Consider the following 21,700-nt stretch of genomic DNA (forward strand, 5'->3'; position numbering starts at 1 on the left):
CCCGCCCCTAACCCAAACACAATCACTACCGCACACTTACCTGACCCGCTCCCTAACCCTAACTCACTTAACCCACCCCTATCCACACTTACCTTACTCGCACCCTAACGTCTGTCACTACCGCATACTTACACAGTCTTTTCCCATTTCGGCATCCTCGGTGTCGGTGCTTTCATCCGTCAGGTCGGTCTTCTGCACTGTCGATCTTCTGGGGCTCGCGATTTCCGTGTCGATGTTCCGGCGTGTCGTTGAAGTGAGGTAGAACCATATATATATATATCTATATATATATATATATATGTGTATACATATATATATATATATATATATATATATATATATATATATATGTGTGTGTATATATACACACACACACACACACATATATATATATATATATATATATATATATATATATATATATATATATATATATAGATATATATATATAGATATATATATATATACATATACAGACATATATAGAAAAGCTCCTGAATAGAAGAGAGGTCTGTGCCCAAGATTTTCAAAGCCACCCTCACCACCCTCACCACCCTCTGCATAGACTTTTGGGATCTCTGCTCTTGAATGCTGTCTTCCTAATCCGGACTGTCTCAGCAGCAGTCCAGATTCTGTGTGCATGCTCCGGATCAGCAGTCTGGATATCAGGAAATGTCACGAGCATGCATATGCGAAGGTCTGGGACTCACACAGCTGGGGGGGGGGGGGGGCTGCAGCCCTGCAGTCCAATATCACAGGCCGCCCCTGGGATTATTTCATTGTGACCAAAATGTTTTTGACTACTATATAACATAATATACTCTAACTCTAATCAGGGTCGATATAAGCTTAAGCAGGTTGCAGTTATTACCTTAGACCACAGGTCAAAGGAATTTACCCAAAAGTGTTTCATAGGTAAAGTGATGTTCCTTCAAAGTGGCACGCGCTTGTGTGTCTCTACACAAGCGCGCACGCACACACACACACACACACACACACACACACACACACACACACACACATACAAAAACATAAAAAAATCAGAAAACAGAGACTGATGCTTACCCCGTCCTTGTATTTATTTGATCCAGTGATTGGAGGTAGGGAAGCAGCTTTTGACCTAGGAAGGAAAACAAACAAACAAACAAAAAATATCTCAGTACCTTAAAAACTGAGCACTCAAAGTCTGTGTATCAATCATGTATGTGTCAATACTATTAGCCCTGTCATGTCACAGCAGCAACTAGAAATACAGTAATAAAAATGAAAGTTAAGTGCTTCTATGGAATCCATAAATGGTAGAAGGTTAACCCTAGATTCCAGCTACTTGCATTGCAGTTGCTCCATAAAGTCAGACTGCAAACATGTCATATTATAGAGTAATATGATATTAATGTATTCAAACAACTTGCATGCAAATTCTATTCTAAAGTCAGAGAACAAGTGTAGAAACTGTGGATTATCTACAGCAGAAAATTCAACAACAGGTCTATGGGAATCTGTTAATAACTAATTGTATTTATGCATAATATATACATTCACTCAGAAGTTCATTTACTACATGGGGAGTGAACTTATGTAAAACCACAAAGCTGTTCACCATGTTTCTGTCTGCATTATAGCCTTTATTTGTTTGCTCATTTATTTATTTATTTATTTTTGTTAACCATGCTAGTTCTTCCACCTGCCTCTTCAGGTCAGGCCAGAATTTTGGGCAGGGAACCAGAGAAATTTCCCCTATTCTTTGTGGGGGGAAAACAGAAGGATATGAAGGCAGGAATGTAAGGGCTTACTGGAGAATGGTGAGGATCTGTTAGAAAAAAAAGGGAAGCAAATATTATTTAAGGGTGGAAAGAAAGCTATATGAGTAGAATAACTAAAAATTAGTGTATGTTATATATGCATTTTGAAAGGAAAAAGGAATATGTATCTCCATTTCTAGGAAAACAGGTAAAGCACTAAGTGGATAAATTATTATTGGTACAGGATGAAAAGTGAATAGTAAGATGTTGACAAGATTATGGAAGTTGTGACAAAGTATGTAGGAAAATGTATGAGGAAATAAAAGGTATGAATGAAAACTTCTGGAATGGAAAATGAATGTAAAAAATAAAGGAACAGAGATTTGAAAGAAGAATAACAAGGAATGACATGGAAGTGCCAAGAAAAGTGAAAGAAAAATCTGTTTCTGGACCAAATGGGTTAGGATATAATCTTTATAAACAAATTATGGATAAATAGAAAATAATGTTTGTGAAAATAATGAATTAATGAATGAAACTATAAAAGAAGAAATATGTGATGGTGTGATAAAATTAATTTGGAAGAAATGTGACAGATTTTAAAAAAGTGGAGGCTAATTATATTGGGAATATGGATTATAACATAATTATGAGAATAATACAAAAAATAATTCAGGAGTCGATGACAGATGTAGGGTATGATGAGGATTTATAAGTTTGCAGGATAAGCAACTGAAGAAGATGTTAGCACTGATTCGTTTATCATTCTTATTTAACACACTCCTTTCACTTTTATCCATCCATCCATCCATCCATCCATCCATCCATCCATCCATCCATCCATTCCTCTTACTAAAATATTCTCATAAATTGACCTTAAAATCTTAAACATCTTCTCCCCTAATCCACATCTTCTCAGAGTGAGCCATGCCTGAACATGACTCATGTTACCACAGGACTTGTCCACATCTTGATACCAACTTACCATCTCTGTTTTCTAACACACACACACACACACACACACACACACACACACACACACACACACACACACATACATTTCCAACATTACTTACTATAACTTGTGATGAAACATAATTTTAAGCCAAAAGAAATAGGCCAGTTATATGAAACTTAGTACCACTGGACTGTATGGGATCCACTATGACTAATCACAACTCAGCTATCTGACATGCAGCTAAACACTGTCAAAATATCTAAAACTAGAAGAAGTCACACTTCAAAACAGTGAAAATCAGCAAATCACAAAATGCTTGTAAACATTCTTTATTGTGGGGAGTGCACCCCACAATGTATCTAAATATACCAACTTGAAAGTCACATAAACTTGCAGAAAATGAAAAAGATGAAATACACACATATAGCTAAACTTCTCCCTTTCCATCAATTCCTGTGAAGCCAAAACCAAAAGTACAGCATCTGTGACCAACCCAATTAAGATGGACTGAAATGTCTGCTATCAGAACCAACAACCTTTCTCTGGAGATGTTCTGAGATGTGCTATCATGACAAACCCTAGGTTTCTCAACCGAATATCACTGTTGTGGCACTCTTTGACTGAAACCTTTTAGAATGGAGCAAAAAAGAAGTCATACAAGCAAGGACATAATTCTCACGCTGTCCCTCAACTTTATATAGAAGGTCCAAGGTTGTAGATCCACTATTCTAAATACTCTCTCTCTTTTCCCATGTTTATCATAGGTTCATAGGTAGGTACTAGGCTATTGGCCCTAGGGCCTATATAAGCCTAGCCAAAAGGTACCCTGGCTTTCGCCACCCAAGAAAATTATTTTCCTGTGCCACTGTCGAGCAGAGCCACAGAAGTGATTCCCGGGGTGAATTTCCTATCTCCCATCCAATCATCAAGATTTGTTTGATATAGATAGCTAGTTTGTTCCAGAGTATGGAAAGTCTCTGGGACAGGAATCTATCCCTTCAGCATGTACTGTTTATTGTGGTGACAAGGTTTAGATCCCTACAGCATGTAGCTCGTAGGGATTGGGATTTCTTTAAGTGGAGCATGTCTAAAAGCTCTGGGTTTGACATAGCTTTATGTGTTAGGTAGAGATCGCCTCTGAGTAGGTGATATGCCATGGGAGTAAAGCTGCAGTTTTTTGAGATGGCTGCGTAGGGCATCTGTTTGAGGCCGGTAATCCTCTTTGTGAGGTATTTTTGTGGCCTTTCCAGTTGTTGTAGATGTCTTGTGAGGTACACACAAAAAGGGGCATTGTACTCTATAACGGGTCTAATGAGTGACGAGTAGAGGGGAACAATGACCTCTTTTTTCCTGGATGAGAAACCTTTTGTGATGAGGTGTGCCACGTAGAAGGATTTTCTGACTACTGTGGCAATGTGACTATCAAAGGAGAGACTACTGTCCACCTGTGTCTCAAGGTCTCTTATCACACTTTCGATGTTAAGTAGACTACTGCCTATGTGGTAGTTCATGGGTACAGAGCTTTTACCAAAATGGATGACAATGCACTTTTTGGCATTGAGCTTGAGGCCATGGCTTTGACACCAGGCATCTGTCTCAGCGAGGCCCTTTTATAGGATGTGCACATCTTTTGGTGTTTTGATTATGGCTCCTAGTTTGCAGTCATCTGCGAACTTCATTAGCCAAAGACCATCTGTGTTAGCCTGTAGTTCAGAGAAATAGATACCAAACAGGATAGGACCCAGGACTAAACCCTGTGGTACTCCACTTGTCACTGGTCTGAAGTTGGATTTGGAGTCTGCTACTTTCACAGTGTGGGTTCTGTCAGTGAGCCAGTTGGCAACCCATCTTGTGACACAGGGATTTATATCTAGTTTAGTGAGTTTATCTATAATTCCAGAGTGGGGGATGGTGTTGAAAGCCTTGGCGAGATCTAGATAGGCTGTGTGAACTACCTTACCCTCATCTACGGCTTTGGTGACTGCCTCAAAGAAGTCTATCAGGTTTAGGAGACATGATCTGCCTTTTACAAACTTGAACTGGGTGGGGCCTTGAGTTTGGGGATTACCAATGTCATTGTTTATAAGTTCCATGATGATAATTTCCATAGCCTTGCAGTCCAGGCTCGTTAGGATAATGGGGCGGTAGTTTCTGTGGTCCGCAGTGACTCCCCCTTTGTGGAGTGGGATAACCGTCACTGTGCACCATTCAGTGGGCACATAGCCTGAGGTGAGGCTATGATTGAACATGGTACTTAGGTGGGGTGCCAGTTCGTTCTGTAGTTCATGTAGAACACAGCCTGGGATGTTGTCAGGTCCCATGGATGCTGTGTTCTTGGCTTTGGAAAGTGTGTTTTTTACCTGTGCAGCTGTGATTACAGGAACTTTGCATTCTTCCGGTATAGAGATGGACCCTTTAGGGGGTGAGGGGGAGGTAAAGTTAGCACTGAACCTATCTGCCAGGATGTTGGTAATATCAGTTGGTTCTGTATATTTAGTGATATTGTGCTGTAACTCAGGGCAGATCTGAGTGTTGCCATTGAGAATCTTGACATAACTATAGAATGCTTTGTGGTTGTCTTTAGAGTCAGTGGCAATTTTGTTTTCGTAACTAGCTTTGGAGGATTTTATGAGGGATCTCAGCTTCTTACTGAGACTGACCAGGGCGTTTCTCCAATCATGGGATTTTACTATTTTTTGCAACAGTTTGTTTCTTCTATTGTAGAGTTTGTTTATGGCAGGGGACCACCAGATTGGCTTCCTTTTTTTGGAGGATAGCATCTTGGTTCTGTTAGGGATTGCACGATCCATGCACTCGTGTAAGTGATTATAAAGTGCATTTGTGTAGGTTTCAGCAGTCATACCTCTATTGTCCGTCAGCATGGGCATCATGAAGTTTGCCACTTCTGTCTTAAGAAGCATGAAGTTGACTTTGGAGACATTTTTTACTGTGGTTTCCCTAATGGGGGGGGGATGCAGATGTATAGGGTGGTTAGCTTGTGGTCAGATCTGACCAACGAGGAACTGACCTCTGGTGTGGAGCACCGGTTGCCCATGTTGGTAATAACCAGATCTAGGATATTGCTGCCCCTTGGTGGGGTGTGGATAAGTTGATCCAAGGCATTGGAATTTATGAATTCCAGAAAACATTGAGCACAAGAGTTGGTACTTGAGTAGTTTTCCCAGTTAGTGGTGGGGTAGTTGAAATTGCCCATTATTAGGGTGTTAGGTTGTACCCTAATATTTTCCAGTGTATCAATAAATGAGGAGTGAGAATCTTGGGACATGGTGGGGGATCTGTAGCAAGCTACAATTTGGATTGCGGTCTTTCCCAGAGTTAGTTGCACTTGGATAATCTCGGATGCATTATGCTGAGCAACTAGCCTGGAGGTGTGGATATTCTTAGTGAATATGGACACGCCTCCGCCTTTAGTGTTTCGGTCCAGGTTAGCTGGCCGAAAGGTGTGGTATGAATTATAGCCTGGTAATGCAGGGGTACTCTCTGGAGCTGTGAACCAGGTCTCTGTCACTGCACAGATGTCGATGTTCTCCATTTTAAGGAGTGCCTCAAGTGAGTGCATTTTGAGGTTTAGACTTCTAGCATTGAGTAGCAATACCCTCAGATTCTTACCTGTTATGGTGGTGAATTTGTCATTTGAACCTTGCCTAAAAAAGGCACTATAGGGGTGGCTAGAGCCTTAGCCAGTATCCAGAATCCCAGGATTGACAGGTGCAGGCCATCTCTGGCAAAGCATTGTGGTTTGTCGATCATGTCATCCCAGTCAGACAGATACTGGATCCCCTTAGAATGACACCAGAAGCATAGCCAATTGTTGAAGTCAATAATTTTGTCCTTGTACTGTGGTATCATTCTGGGTGATGGCAGGATGCTACTCAGGGCTAGGGTCATACCTGCCTGGGCTATAAAATCAGACAGCTCCTCCATGTCCCTTTTCATGTAGTCCAGGGAGGTACATCTCAGGTCATTCACACCAACATGGACAATGACAGAGTCATATTTGTACTTGTTGTGGAGAGACTTGAGTGCATGAGTTATGTGGCGGATCCTGGCACCCGACATCATCTATGGGTGAAATTCAATAAACTTCACTTCTCTTCTTCTGTTTTCAGCAAAATGCCATTCAGTCAGTTTTTTTGATTAGTTCTATACTGTCCCAAAAGACAAATGCCTTCATAGCCTTGCTACACACAAAATCCCCTCATTGTACACTCTTTTCTATTTTAATAAAGGACTAAGCTTTGTTCATTAAAAAATGTGTTAAAATATTTCTGACAAAACCAAAAAATACCAAATTACCTGCAAAAAACTGTAAACTCCATTTTAGGAATTAAATAAAGTAGAGTTTGTGATTTCCTGCAGACATTTTGCCATTTTATTGATTTATTAGTAAAATTTCAACAACAGTATACTTTACTGTTGAATCTGGATTTTATTAAAATATTTTTGAGATATTTTATAGTAGTATAGTCATTCTGTATGACTAAGGGAAATAAGAAAAGAGTAAAACGTACAGCAGAAAAAAAGAAAAGAGAAACGGTAGGGACAGCTACAGACCGCACTTCAGAAATTCCGTTTTTAAGACTTGCACGCATATGCTCTAACAGAGAATGCAAAAAATAAATATTTTAGCTGTTTCATTCTGTGATTGCCCAAATAAGCATTTCCATTTTTTCTTTTTCTTTTCATTCTAGAAATTGTATATGCTACTTCTGATTTCAACATGATCAATTAAGATTAAAAGAGAGATGTATCTTTACTTTGAAACTACTCTGGTACCTTGAATCACTATTTTTTATATTCTTACAAACAGACATCAATAAATTGGCATAGCTGTCTATTTAAAATGACAGAACTCATTTTAAGAAACATTTCCAGTTCAACTCTCTGTATACTCAAATAGAATATAATATCACAGAAAGTGCTTCTTTCTTTTCCAGCAAAATATTTAAACACTCTCATCTTTCTCAACTGCTTACTTGTTCAAGGACTCCAAAAAATCCACCACGCTTAAAATAGACATGGCTGTAGTATTTCTTTCATCTTTATGTTGTAATGTCTATTAAAATTTCATGGATCCTAAAACTAACAAGCATTTTAATATTTTCGATGTAACACTTGTTATACTTGCATTTTGCAACATATACAGGACTTTCCTTTCTTTATGAAAAATATTTTATCCATTCATAAACTGGGATAGTGTGCTAGTCTCTGATGCATTTCATCCATAACTCAGGCCAAAAGAAAAGAACAAAATAATGTTACATTTAAAAACACAATTTTATTAGTAGCATTCATACATATATTGAACATGGATGTACAAACCAGTGTTTACTAAACTAATAAAATTACATAATAATTAGGGATCGAACATATCTACAAGGATTTGAATTAAATGATAATATTTCAGAAACATAAAATAAGTCCATTTCTGATATGTACTATCATATCACACTATCTACCAACCTTAGAACCGTAGTCAAAATCATATAAGGTCGCACTTCTCAATAAAACACTCCAATTAGCAAACAATGCTTTCGACTAATTCAATTCAATAATGAAGCCTGTCTAAAGCATTTTGTTTCTAACACTTCTCTTATTATTCTAAAAGCCACTTTACAGATCATAGATTTATTCATCAAAAAATTGGCTAAAAATTTCTACCAATGTAAATAACTGCAGCTACAAAATACTGCAAGTATACACTCCGATCTGCTTACACATCCGGACATAATTTGTTACCTTTACTAAACACACAATACAAGTTAAACATACGAACATTAAACCGTATCACAGTCAGTCTTAATCACATTACTAACAAATGGTCCACCTTACAATCCAAACTTCACAATGATCATTAAGTCCTAGATAAAACAGAAAATCAATTCCTCAGAAACAACATCCATTGTCTGTTTGACAACAGACCAAGTTAACATCTTGGTGGTGGTTTGATACCAGTAAAACAGATGATACACTCCTTATCAAACCAGTTTCCTGAAGAGATATTCAAGTAGAATATGTGCTTATTTGGCTTCTATCAGAACTTAATTTCTGTCAACAGGTTAAGTAAGTTCTTAATTATTTACAAGCATCAGCCACATGTTTTCTGTACAGGAGGAAATATATTGCAAAGATTCAGCAATAATGTTCAGGTAAAAAACTCATTCTGCTAGCATACCTCAGATATTAACTGCCTTGGCCCAAATGCGGCAGAGAAAAAACTGATTTTTTTACATTGAGTACATAGCTCAGTTACTGTTCACCCTCATTTGACCTAACCTCTAACATTTTTTAACACCTTTATTAAATCATCACTTAAGTTATATGAAAACATATATTTATATAAAAGAAAACAAACCACATTAACAAATTTGCAGTTTTAAACATTATGCATCAAATATATCCTTTTGTGTAATTATCAGCAATCCAAGATTACATAAATTGATCAATTTCTGCCTTCCTTCCCTTAACCTCAATCCTCCTCCAAAGCATTATTCTGCATGTATTGTTCCCCACAATTTCCATTTTTGTCTATGTAATTTGATTTGTACTCTTTCTAAAGATACAACTTACAGTTCTTTTATCTCTGTTACAATATTCAGTACTTCAAACTCTGTTGGTCTAGGCTTTGATTTCCATTTTCTAGTAATTGTTTTCCCTTAGTTACATCGATTTACTCACCCAATATTTCTGACAGAATATTTTGTAGGGAATTTTTAATGTCTACCAACTGATTACATTCCCAAAATATATGTTACCCCTTTCTTCCTAATCACACATCTATCATTTACTGTCTACCTTAGGAAAAATTCTTTGGAGTCTGCTTGGGGGATAAAAATACCAATGCAAATGCTTCCAAGCAAAAATCCTAAATCTTCTAGATGTTGTTACATATTTGAGAGCCATACATATGTCATCCCATTGTTTTATTGTAAATTGCTCATCCAGTCTCTCTTCCCAATCGTTTCTATCCTCCTCTGATCGATTACTATAGTTATTGTGCAATATTTTATATGCCCAATTAATTATCCTTTTTTAACAGCAGCATCTGTTCTACATTCAGCTAAAAACTCTACCAGAGAAGGAATTAACTTAGGATTTTCCTATTCCTTTCTCTTTGCATACACTCTTGATATCAATCATTGATAGGAATGCAGTATCTAGCCTGCAGTCCAAATGTCTTCTTGTCCTTTTCTCATTTGTTTTACCTTTTTCTCTCTAGTTATTTGCTCCCAATACCTTGGTTCCTTTGCCAGTTTTTCCTGTAAATTCCAGCCCCCTCTTTCCTCTTCTCTGTGCCCCTAATTGCAATCCCACTTAATGGCAAAATCTCCTTTCTCCATTCTTATGCTGGCTTAGATCTTACATTACTTTCTGCTACTTTATGAATATAACATATAACATAATTCTATTTACATTGTTTAGGATTTGATTGATTGTACTATCAGCCTATGAAGTTTTTAGTTGTTAACATGTGACATACTAGGTTATGTATTTAATGGAGTGTCAATTTTTAGCTTATATTCTGAAGTTGTGAGGCGAATGCTGATGAAAGCGCTCAATAAAGTGTTTTAGTGAATCTACCAGAGTGTTTCCTTGCTTCAACATCTTTCTTGGTTCAACTGTGTTTTGAATTCCAAAACCTTCCATGTCTTTATCACTTTCTTCCCTCCTAACTTTCAAGCTTCCAGAGGAATATTGTCTATTCCTCAAGACTTTCCTGCAGATTGATTATTTGTCATCATTTTATCTCATCTCTTTGTCCTCTCATATCTGTTAATTGCTGAGCCTCATCTATCTCTAACCTTGGTATTCTTAAGTCTTCCATAAATATTTCCATTTGTGCTCTTTCCTGATTTCCACATTTCTCTATGCATTATAAAAATGTTCATAAAATTTCCAAAATATCTCTACAACTCTTCAGGATCTCTGTATTTTTTGTTACAGGCTCCCTAACTTTGGCAACAACCATTTTGTGTAAGTAGTTGTGCTAAAAGCTTTTCTGCTCTGGAAGTAATATCAAAAAAATAACTGCAATCTTTCTAAACTTGTGTATATTATCCAGATACTCCTTTTTCCTCTTGAACACTCTGCAGTTGTGCCTCTTCTTGTTCTGTGAGATTCCCCTTACTCTCCAATACTTTAACCTTTGTCAGCCCCTCTAAATAATTCTTGCTACTTATTTAAACATCTTTTTTCTTTTATTTCTACCCCATTTTTTATCTCCACTTTCATTTTATACCACCCACTTGCTATAACTTCTGAAGAAATTTATGTCTTCCCTAATAACTCTTAAATAATTTCCACAAAGCAGTCCTTAAATTCCTCTCTTTTTAACAGATAGGCGAGGAAGTGCCAGTGTCTCATTTTTACTTCATTAGCCTGTATTTTATATGATCTGAAATAGTTATCAGATGTGTGTTGAAGCTTTCAGCTAAATGTGCATGTTCCTGTGAAATAAAATTTCTGTCTAGTCTAACCCAATTATTTTACCTTGGGGAATAAGACATACATTCTCTGAGTTCCTAATACTGACTTCTTGTCTTCCATACCAAATATTTTCATAAACGTCTTTAGAAATCTACCCTCTTTTGTTATATTTCCCCCTGCTAGGTCCCCAGATACATCCTCACTATTACAAATCAAATTCCTTTCCCCACATACAAGTAATAGTCTCTGCCGAAAGCTGATTATTTCTCCAAAAATTTTCTTAATCTCCATAACAGCAATTTTAGTTGGAATATAAATACAAGCCAGAATAATCTACCTCCTTTGGCAATAGCCTCATACTACCACAGATCTGACATTATTATATTTTTTCCTTCTCTTCTCCTTTCCTATCACTATTGGAGCTCCTCTAACAATTAGTATAAGTACCCCCGTTTTCCTTTGACCCCAATACTCTGTTGAATATCCATCTTGAAACCCTTTTCTTATCAAATTTACATGCTAACTTCTTTTCAAATGTGTCTCTTTTAGCATTGCTATTCATACTCTGCATTTCTTAATATAATTCAGTACTCTTACCTTTTTGTCTACAACTGTGAGGCAGTCACATTCCAAAATAATATGGATATTCAGCCATTATGAGAAGAAGTTATTATACCTACCTATTATATATGTCAGCTTTTTGAAAATGTCTATTGCCAGCTTTTGTGTTACATGCACCAACTAATGTTTGGCAGGTTGACACTTTATACAGTTGTTTCTTGTCATCTCAATTTGAACCTATGTCACATTTTACAAAACTTTTTATTTTAATGAAAATTCTCAAAAAGAAAACACCTCCGGAACCTATTAACTTAAAACAAATGCACAAAAATATGTACATATTCAAATCCTCCTGATAGGAACAATTGCCCCCCCAAAAAAAAAATATATATATACGTCATGCATTGCCGCTTAGCTAGGGTTAAACTATTCCTGGTGCCATAAAGTCTGCTCTTCAAATTTTCTAGCCAGTGTTTAATTTTAGCACTCAAATCTGTTTCTTTGAGCTCAGCACTTGTTCAGCACTCAACTTTCCTCACTTGTCTAGAGGAAAACAGTTTTTAGTACTTAATAAATAAGCACCTATCCAGGCATGTCTAAAGGTCAGCTCCTGGTGTTTTCTCCTGTCTACCTGATGAAGTTGGGTATCATGAGACAATGCAGCAATTGCCTCATGTACACAGACAACCATCTCCTCCTACCACCCAACACTACAACCTGTGAGAGATGCACTTATATAGCCAAACTGGAAGCAAAGCTCTCTTCACCCAAGACTGGACTAGACAGTCAAGAGGAGAAGGTAAACACTTGCACCACACCACACTCATCACATAGTCCCTCAAAACCTACACCACCAAAACACACACATAGCAACACAAAACACACACCTACATTTGTGGTGGCTCTCAATAAAAATATGCTCAAGCAGCAGAGACCTCCAAAGCAGAAATACATGCAACCTCCACCCCCCAACACAACCAAAAAGACACATAGCCCACAAACTCAGTGTGCCACTCAACCACAGCCCATAAGGCATAACAACATACCCAACACTCTAGTCATAGGTGACTCCATAGTCAGGCACACTGATGTTCCACTCACCAGGCTAAACAAGAAGAAAGTCATTGTCAGCTGCCTGTCAGGTGCCAGGATCTGCCACATAATGCATACACTCAGGTCACTCCACAACAAGTACAAATATGACTCTTTAATTGTCCATGTTGGTGTGAATGACCTGAGACATACCTCCTTGGACTACATGAAAAGAGACATGGAGGAGCTCTCCAATCTTGTAGCCCAGGCAGGTATGACCCTAGCCCTGAGTAGCATCCTGCCATCACCCAGAATGATACCACAGTACAAGGTCAAAATGATTGACTTCAACAGCTGGCTAAGCTTCTGGTGTCATTCTAAGGGGATCCAGTATCTGTCTGATTGGGATGACATGATCGACAAACCACAATGCTTTGCCAGGGATTACCTGCACCTGTCACCCTTGGGATTCTGGATACTGGCTAAGGCACTTTCCACCCCTATAGTGCCTTTTTTAGGCAAGGTTTAAATGACAAATTCACCACCATAACAGGCACAAGCAAGCAAAATCTGAGGGTAATGCTACTCAATGCTAGAAGTCTAAACCTCAAAATGACAATAGGCACTCCTTAAAATGGAGAACATCGACATATGTGCAGTGACAGAGACCTGGTTCAAGGCTCCAGAGAGCACCACTGCATTATCAGGCTATAATTCATACCACACCTTTCGGCCACCTAACCTGGACAGAAACACTAAAGGTGGAGGTGTGCCCATATCCATTAAGGATATCCACACCTCCAGGCTAGTTGCTCAGCATAATGCATCTGAGATTATCCAAGTGCAACTAACTTTGGGCAAGACCACAATCCAAATTGTAACTTGTTACAGATCTCCCACCATGCCCCAGGATTCCCACTCCTCATTTCTTGACACACTGGAAAATATAGTGTACAACCCAACACCCTAATAATGGGCGAGTTCAACTACCCCACCATTAACTTTTAAAACTACTCATGTACCAACTCTTTTGCTCAACGTTTTCTAGAATTCATAAATTCCAACACCTTGGATCAACTTATCCACACCCCCACCAGGGGCAGCAATATCCTAGACCTGGTCATTACCAACATGGGTGACCAGTGTTCCACAACAGAGGTCAATTCCTCGTTGGTCAGATCTGACCACAAGCTAATCAGACTAGACATCCACAACCCGCCCCCACCCCCATTAGGGAAACCAATGTAAAAAAATCTCCAAAGCCAACTTCACGCTTCATAAGACAGAAGTGGCAAACTTCACGACACCCATGCAGACGGACAATAGAGGTACGACTGTTGAATCCTACACAAATGCACTTTATAATCACTTACACGAGTGTATGGATCATGCTATCCCCAATAGAACCAAGATGCTATCCTCCAAAAAAGGAAGCCAATCTGGTGGTCCCCTGCCATAAACAAACTCTACAACAAAAGAAAGAAACTTTTGCAAAAAAGAGGAAAATCCCATGACTGGAAGAACTCCCTGGTCAGCCTCAGTAAGAAGCTGAGATCTCTCACAAACTCCTCCAAAGCTAGTTATGAAAACAAAATCACCACTGATTCTAAAGACAAGTACAAAGCATTCTATAGCTAAGTCAAGAATCTCAATGGCAACACTCAGATCTGCTCTGAGTTACAGCACAATGGCACTAAATATGCAGAACCAACTAATATCACCAACATCCTGGCAGATAGGTTCGCTAACTTTACCCCTCCTCACCCCCTAAAGGGCCCATCTCTATACCAGAAGAATGCAAAGTTCCTGTAATCATGGCTACACAGGTAAAAAACACACTTTCCAAAGCCAAGAACACAGCATCCATGAGATCTGACAACATCCCAGGCTGCGTTCTACATGAACTACAGAATGAACTGGCACCCCACCTAAGCACCATGTTCAATCATAGCCTCACCTCAGGCTTAGTGCCCACTGAATGGCACACAGTGACGGTTATCCCACTCCACAAAGGGGGAGCCACCATGGGCCCCAGGAACTACCGCCCCATTAGCCTAATGAGCCTGGTCAGCAAGGCCATGGAATGTTTCATCATGGAACTTATAAACAAAGACATTGGTAATCTCCAAACACTGGACTCCACCCAGTTCAGGTTTGTAAAAGGCAGATCATATCTCCTAAACCTGATTGACTTCTTTGAAGAAGTCACCAAAGCCGTAGATGAGGGTAAGGTGGTTCACACGGCCTATCTAGATCTCACCAAGGCTTTTGACACCATCCCCCACTCTGGAATTATAGATAAACTCACTAAACTAGGTATAAATCCCTATGTCACAAGATGGGTTGCAACTGGCTCACCGAAAGAACCCACACTGTGAAAGTAGCAGACTCCAAATCCGACTTCAGACCAGTGACAAGAGGAGTACCACAGGGTTCAGTCCTGGGTCCTGTCCTGTTTGGTATCTACTTTTATGAAGTACAGGCTAACAAAGAAGGTCTTTGGCTAACAAAGTTCGCAGATGTCTGCCAACTAGGAGCCATAATTGAAACTCCTAACGATGTGGCCGTCCAACACAAGGGCCTCACTGAGACAGATGCCTGGTGTCAAAGCCATGGCCTCAAGCTCAATGCCAAAAAGTGCATTGTTATCCCCTTTGGTAAAAGCTCTGTACCCATAAGCTACCACAGAGGTGGTAGTCTACTTAACACTGAAAGTGTGACAAGAGACCTTGGGACACAGATGGACAGTAGTCTCTCCTTTGATAATCACATCACCACAGTAGTCAGGAAATCCTACGTGATACACCTCATCACAAAAGGTTTCTCATCCAGGAAAAAAGAGGTAATTTTTCCCCACTACTCATCACTCATTAGACCCATTATAGAGTACAATGCCCCTTTTGGTATGTACCTCACAAGACATTTACAACAACTGGAAAGGCCGCAGAAATACCTCACAAAGAGGATTACCAACCTCAAACAGATGCCCTACACAGACCATCTAAAAAAACTCCAACTTTACTCCATCGGGTTCAGGCACCTAGGCAGCGAGACATTTCCCTGTGGTACATTTGACTGGGGACATATTGCTGAATTGACATCCAGCTGCAGAGAAATATGGCTATTTGCAAATTCCCTGTGGGCAAAGAGAAGCACACACTGCCATGCTCACAGATTTATTAACCAAATGTATGGCAGCAGATGAAGTAATGAGTGTTTTGCTCAGTATACAGTACATACTTATGTAACTACAACATGTAGAAGTGTGCTACAGCATGGAGAAAATTCTGCAGGATACTGTAGTCACATTTATGCTTCAGTATGTGTTTTAGGTAATGTTTCCTAGACACTGTGAAGGGGTAGTGGTCCACACACTCCAACTGTAAAGGCACTGCCCATTGTCCACTGCATTTTACTGCCACTGACATGCCCACTGGCCAGTCTGCTGCTGATGCCTGCCACACTGCCTGCTGTCTCATGTTCCGTTGGGGAACATGGACATTGTTTTCCCCCTGTGCATTTGGTTACTGAAGTTGTGGGCATGGCAACATATTTTTCTCTTTGCCCACAGGGAATTTGCAAACAGCCATATTTCTCTGCAGCTGAATGTCACTTCAACCATGTGTCCCTACTCAAATGTACCACAGGGAAATGTCTCGCCCCTGAATCCACTCCATCGCATATCGCCTACTCAGAGGCGATATCTGCCTAACATACAAAGCTACATCAAACCCAGAGCTGTTGGACATGCTCCACTTAAAGAAATTCCAATCCCTCTGAGCTACATGCTCTAGGGACCTAAACCTTGTCACCACAATAAACAGAACATGCAGAAGGAATAGATTCCTGTCCCAGAGACTTCCCATACTCTGGAACAAACTACCTATCTATATCAAACAAAGCTCCTCATTAGCACTCTTCAAGAAAAATCTTGATGATTGGATGGGAAATAGGAAATTCACCCCAGGGATCACTTCTGTGACTCTGCTCGACAGGGGCACAGGAAAATAATGTTCTTGGGTGGCAAAAGCCAGGGTACCTTTTTGGCTATGCTTCTATAGGCCCTAGGACCGATAGCCTAGTATCTACCTATGAACCTATAAATCAGAAGCTGTGCTAACAGCCATTACCTAATCTATAATTAAGGTAATCCATTCTAAAGCACATGTTATAGCCTGTGTTCCTACTTGCACTAATTGCTGTCTGTTCTTGTCTTATCATTATTCTATTTCCAGATATGAAAAACAGCTAGTATACTTTCAGAAAGCAGCAACTTTTAGCCTTAAGAAAAAAGTGCACTGGCTATCTTTAAATAAAACTAAATTATACACTATTCTAGTAATTGCACTGAGGTATTCAGGTAGCAGGAAAACTGCTATTTCTTATTCACTTCCTATAATTTCAAACCTTATTCTTACTAAACTGCTTACCCTTGTACCATTTCATTTTGTATTTCTCGCAGCAAAAATGTCTGTAGCTCTCAAGATCTACTGCCTGGACCTGTAGTCTGCTTGTCTCCATGAAAACATAAAAACAGAATGTACAGCTGCCCCCAGCTGCAGATTTATCAACTCTCATTGAACATTTATTTGCTGAAGGAAAATTTTTCATTACATTCACAGAGCACTTTTAGACTGCACCCTCCCCTTCCCAATAGCCCAAAATTATACTATAGTAACTTGAACATGCTTTTTCCCAGCCTTTTTACATTGTAATGGCTACATCTCTTAAAATTAAAAAATAAAAAAGTACCTGTTTACTTTAGTAGTATTATCACATACAACAATCAATCACTGAAAGTGCTTTACTACACAACATGCAATTTATATCACAAAATGTTTTATACAAATACTATTAAGAACAAAAATATTTTAGTTACAGTTACACTTTTTCTGTCTTTTCTTTCTTTGTCTATCCCTCCAAACATTAATGACATGAAGTGGGACATATGCCTTTCAGTCCCACCACAAGTCTAATAAAGTCAGCAAAAGTCCAATTTTTCTCAGTCACTTTTTCTTCTAAATTCATACTTCACAAATGTGACTGATGATTTATAGTCTGTCATTTATTTATTAATTGCAATGTTGCTGGTCTTCTTCCTGTTCATCTCCATCCCCCAACCCTAGACCCCTAGACTTTGGTTAATTTCAAGGTACTCCCAGTTCTTCAAGTCAAAGTCTGTGTTTTTTTTTCTGTCTCGAAAGCATTTTTCTTTGGAACATTGAAAAAGATTTCACTGGCAAAGTCTCTCCATGGGTTTTATTATCAGAATAATGAGAAGCAGAGTCACATTCTGTTTGACGGTTCACTTTTTGTTGGACAAACATTTGTATTTCCTCCTTAGCCTGTTTTACATCACAATTACTCTAATCCTCCTGGAAAAAAATATTCTGAAGAGCTTGACTCTTAAACCTGCCTCTTGTCGTTGCCTGGATAAATTTGTTTCTCTTCTGCCTGGTGTAGAGTGAGTATTCATTTTCCACAAATGCTCTAGTGTCTCCAGTTTTTAATAATTTTCCCTTCTGCCACATTTTTGTCAAGATCAACTCTCTCTGCTGGAATGATTGCGTCTGTAATAATATAGGTCTTGGCTGCTTTCTCATAGGTTCATAGGTTCATAGGTTGGTACTAGGCTATCAGCCCTAGGGCCTATACAAGCCTAGCCATAACAATTCCCTGGCTATTTCTTCCCACATTATTTACTTTCCTGGACCCCTGTCTAGCAGGGCGACTGATGTGATCCCTGTGGTGAATTTCCTTTCTCCCATCCAATTGTCAAGGTTCCTCTTGAAGAGGTCCAAAGAGGCACTCTGCTTGACATGTATGGGCAATCTATTCCAGAGTCTAGGGAGTCTCTGGGTCAGGAACCTATCCCTCCAGCATGTTTTGTTTATTGTGATGACAAGGTTTAGATCCCTGGAGTGTGTAGCTCTGAGGGATTGAGATTTCTTTAAGTGTAGCATGTCCAACAGCTCTGGGTTTGACATGGCCTTGCATGTTAAGCAGAGATCGCCTCTGAGTAGACGATATGCGACAGAGTATAGCTGGAGTTTTTTAAGGCGGTCAGCGTAGGGCATCTGCTTTAGGCCTGTGATTCTTTTAGTGAGGTATTTATGAGGCCTTTCCAGTTGTTGCAGATGTCTTGAGAGGTACATACCAAATGGGGCATTGTATTCTATAATGGTTCTAATGAGGGATGAGTACAGTGGGACAATGACCTCCTTTTTTCTGGATGAAAAGCCCTTCGTGATGAGGTGTGCCACATAGAAGGATTTCCTGACTGTTGTGGCGATGTGGTTATCGAAGGTGAGACCACTGTCCACCTGTGTCCCTAAGTCTCTTATCACACTTTCTGTGTTTAGTGTACTGCCACCTATATGGTAATTCATGGATACAGGTTTTTTTCCCAAAAGGGATAACAATACATTTCTTGGCATTGAGCTTGAGCCCATGGCTCTGGCACCAAGCATCTGTTTCTGTAAGGCCCTTTAGTAGAGTATCCACATCATTTGGGGATTCAATAATGGCTCCCAGTTTGCAGTCATCTGCAAACTTTGTTAGCCAGAGTCCCTTAGTGTTGATCTGTACTTCAGAGAAGTAGATGCCAAACAAGAGCGGCCCCAGAACTGAACCCTGAGGTACTCCACTTGTCACTTGTCTGGAGCTGGATTTGGAGTCGGCTACTTTTACAGTGTGGGTTCTATCAGTAAGCCATTTAGCAACCCATTGGGTGACATAGGAATTAATGCCCAACTTAGTAAGTTTATCTATGATTCCAGAGTGGGGGATGGTGTCAAAGGCCTTGGCAAGGTCTAGATAGGCTGTGTGGACCACCTTACCCTTGTCCATGGCTCTGGAGACTGATTCAAAGAAGTAATCAGGTTCAGGAGACAAGATCGGCCCTTCACAAACCCAAACTTGGTGGAGTCCAGTGTTTGAAGGTTGCCAATGTCTTTGTTTATAAGTTCCATGATAATACGCTCCATGGCCTTGCAGGTAAGGCTTGTCAGACTGATGGGACGGTAGTTTCCGGGATCCAAGGTGGATCCCCCCTTGTGGAATGGGATAACTGTAGCTATGCACCACTCAGTGGGCACGAAACCTGAGGTGAGGCTATGATTAAACATGACACTTAGGTGAGGTGCCAGTTCATATTGTAGTTCATGTAGTACACAGCCCGGGATGTCATCTGGTCCCATGGATGCTGTATTCTTGGCTTTAGAGAGTGCGTTTTGTACCTGCGTGGTCATTATTACTGGAATTTGGCAATCTTCCGGTATTGAGATGGGACATTTAGGGGGTGAGAGGGGGGTGAAGTTGGCACTGAATCGATCTGCCAGGATATTGGCAATATCCTTCGGATCAGTATATTTAATGCCATTCTGTTTTAGCTCAGAGCAGATCTGAGCATTGCCATTTAGATTCTTGACATAGTTATAGAATGCTTCTCATGGCCAGATTTGGAGCATAAACATGATGTGCCTCTTCAATTAACAAATCCTGCTGTGGAATATCAGTCCAGTTGCTTATTTCTGCTGTCAAAGATTAATACAGTTGATTCCTCCCAGTTTTGCTGTTACAGCAGAAAATCACAGGCTTTCCCTGTGTGCTCTGTCATCTAACTCTACCATTTTTGCAACAATTCTTCTTGAGCAGTCTCATACTCAGCCAACCGTTTCTTTATTTCAACCTCTGATTTTTGCAGTTTTATCAGTTCATCTGAATAGTTGTTTAAAGCTTCTTCCATTTTTCCAGACTTTTATTTGAATTGATATACTCCTTCAATGTTTCCTTTATTTTAATCAACACTGAGCACTTTTTCCTCTAAATTCTAAATTGAAAAACCCAAACAGATGAGGGTCCAGGGATAACAGACTTTAAATATCTAGCTTATGTTGGACAGAAAGCATGTTGTTAGAGTTGCAGATGCCACTTTGAAAAGTACAAATGCCACAAGTGGGGATGATGACTGCAAACCAGGAGCTGTTATTTGAACTCCCACCGAAGTTAAGGTATCCTAAGATGCTCTGAACTTTGTAAATAACTGATGCAAGGATGATAGCCTCAAACTTAATGGCAAATCATACATTTTGCTAATATAATTAATTCCTGTGCGCACTACCTTGTTGGCACACTCCTTATACCTGACCTTGTCATTAGCGATCTAGGCCCCTTTGTGGAAGACACCCTATTCTTTCATCAATATTTTTCAATTGTGTTAGAAATTCCTTCTATCGTGCCTGACTAATAACCAAGGGCTTCTGAGTCAGACCAATGAAGTCTTTCTACCTCTGTCCTAACTGCTTATCTACCCCATTATTGAATAGAATGTCTTCTTTTTTGTACCTATTAAAACATATCACTTAAGAGGTGAGACTTCTGAGGTTCTTAACCAAAAAAGTCACAGGCTTCAAGTCCTTTGGTTATCCAACTGACTGGCCATCCTCTCTCCTTATTCTGTTTACCTATAGACTCCTCTGCAGCAAGCTATATTTGTTCCTTTGGGCTATGAAAGACCCCACCTTCATAGGTTTATCATGTCTTCATAGATGTAATGGTTTCTCAAACACATAAAAAATACCTTAGTCCCTATCTCCAAATTAACAGGACACAATGGTGAGACAGGTTCTTATGACAATGTATTCCCCCCGCATATTAAACAAACCAGTACCATACCTATATTCAGTGCTAACCTAGACAACTGACAATTACAAATTCTTTTTGTGTCACCTTCCTTGAGGCAGGAGGTATCTCTTGATATTGGGTAACAGTGGGCTAGGCTGAAAACGGTCTGAGAATTGAGTGCCTAGTTTGTACATATGAACCTATCTATAAGCAATACCGTATACTTATGAGTCAGGTCATGACTGAAGGGGAGATTTTGAACTAATGCACTCATATGGTTAACAAGGGATAAAAAAAAAATACACAAATAAATAAACAAATAAGTGGCTATGGA

The 21,700-nt window shown here is 39.4% G+C and overlaps 1 protein-coding gene across 2 annotated transcripts in view; it reads right to left on the reverse strand.

Moving 5' to 3' along the window:
• The window catches only part of DCDC2 (doublecortin domain containing 2), a 1,207,165-nt gene that overhangs the window by 459,344 nt on the left and 726,121 nt on the right, over positions 1-21,700 (reverse strand). For both annotated transcript variants that reach the window (XM_044065744.1, XM_044065743.1), the window contains exon 6: positions 1,066-1,120. In XM_044065744.1, coding sequence (XP_043921679.1) covers positions 1,066-1,120 — 55 coding nt within the window. The remainder of the gene's footprint in view (positions 1-1,065; positions 1,121-21,700) is intronic.

This window comes from Protopterus annectens, chromosome 3.part0, assembly GCF_019279795.1.
Source record: "Protopterus annectens isolate FY-2018-M chromosome 3.part0, PAN1.0, whole genome shotgun sequence".
NCBI classification, from domain to species: Eukaryota; Metazoa; Chordata; order Ceratodontiformes; family Protopteridae; genus Protopterus; species Protopterus annectens.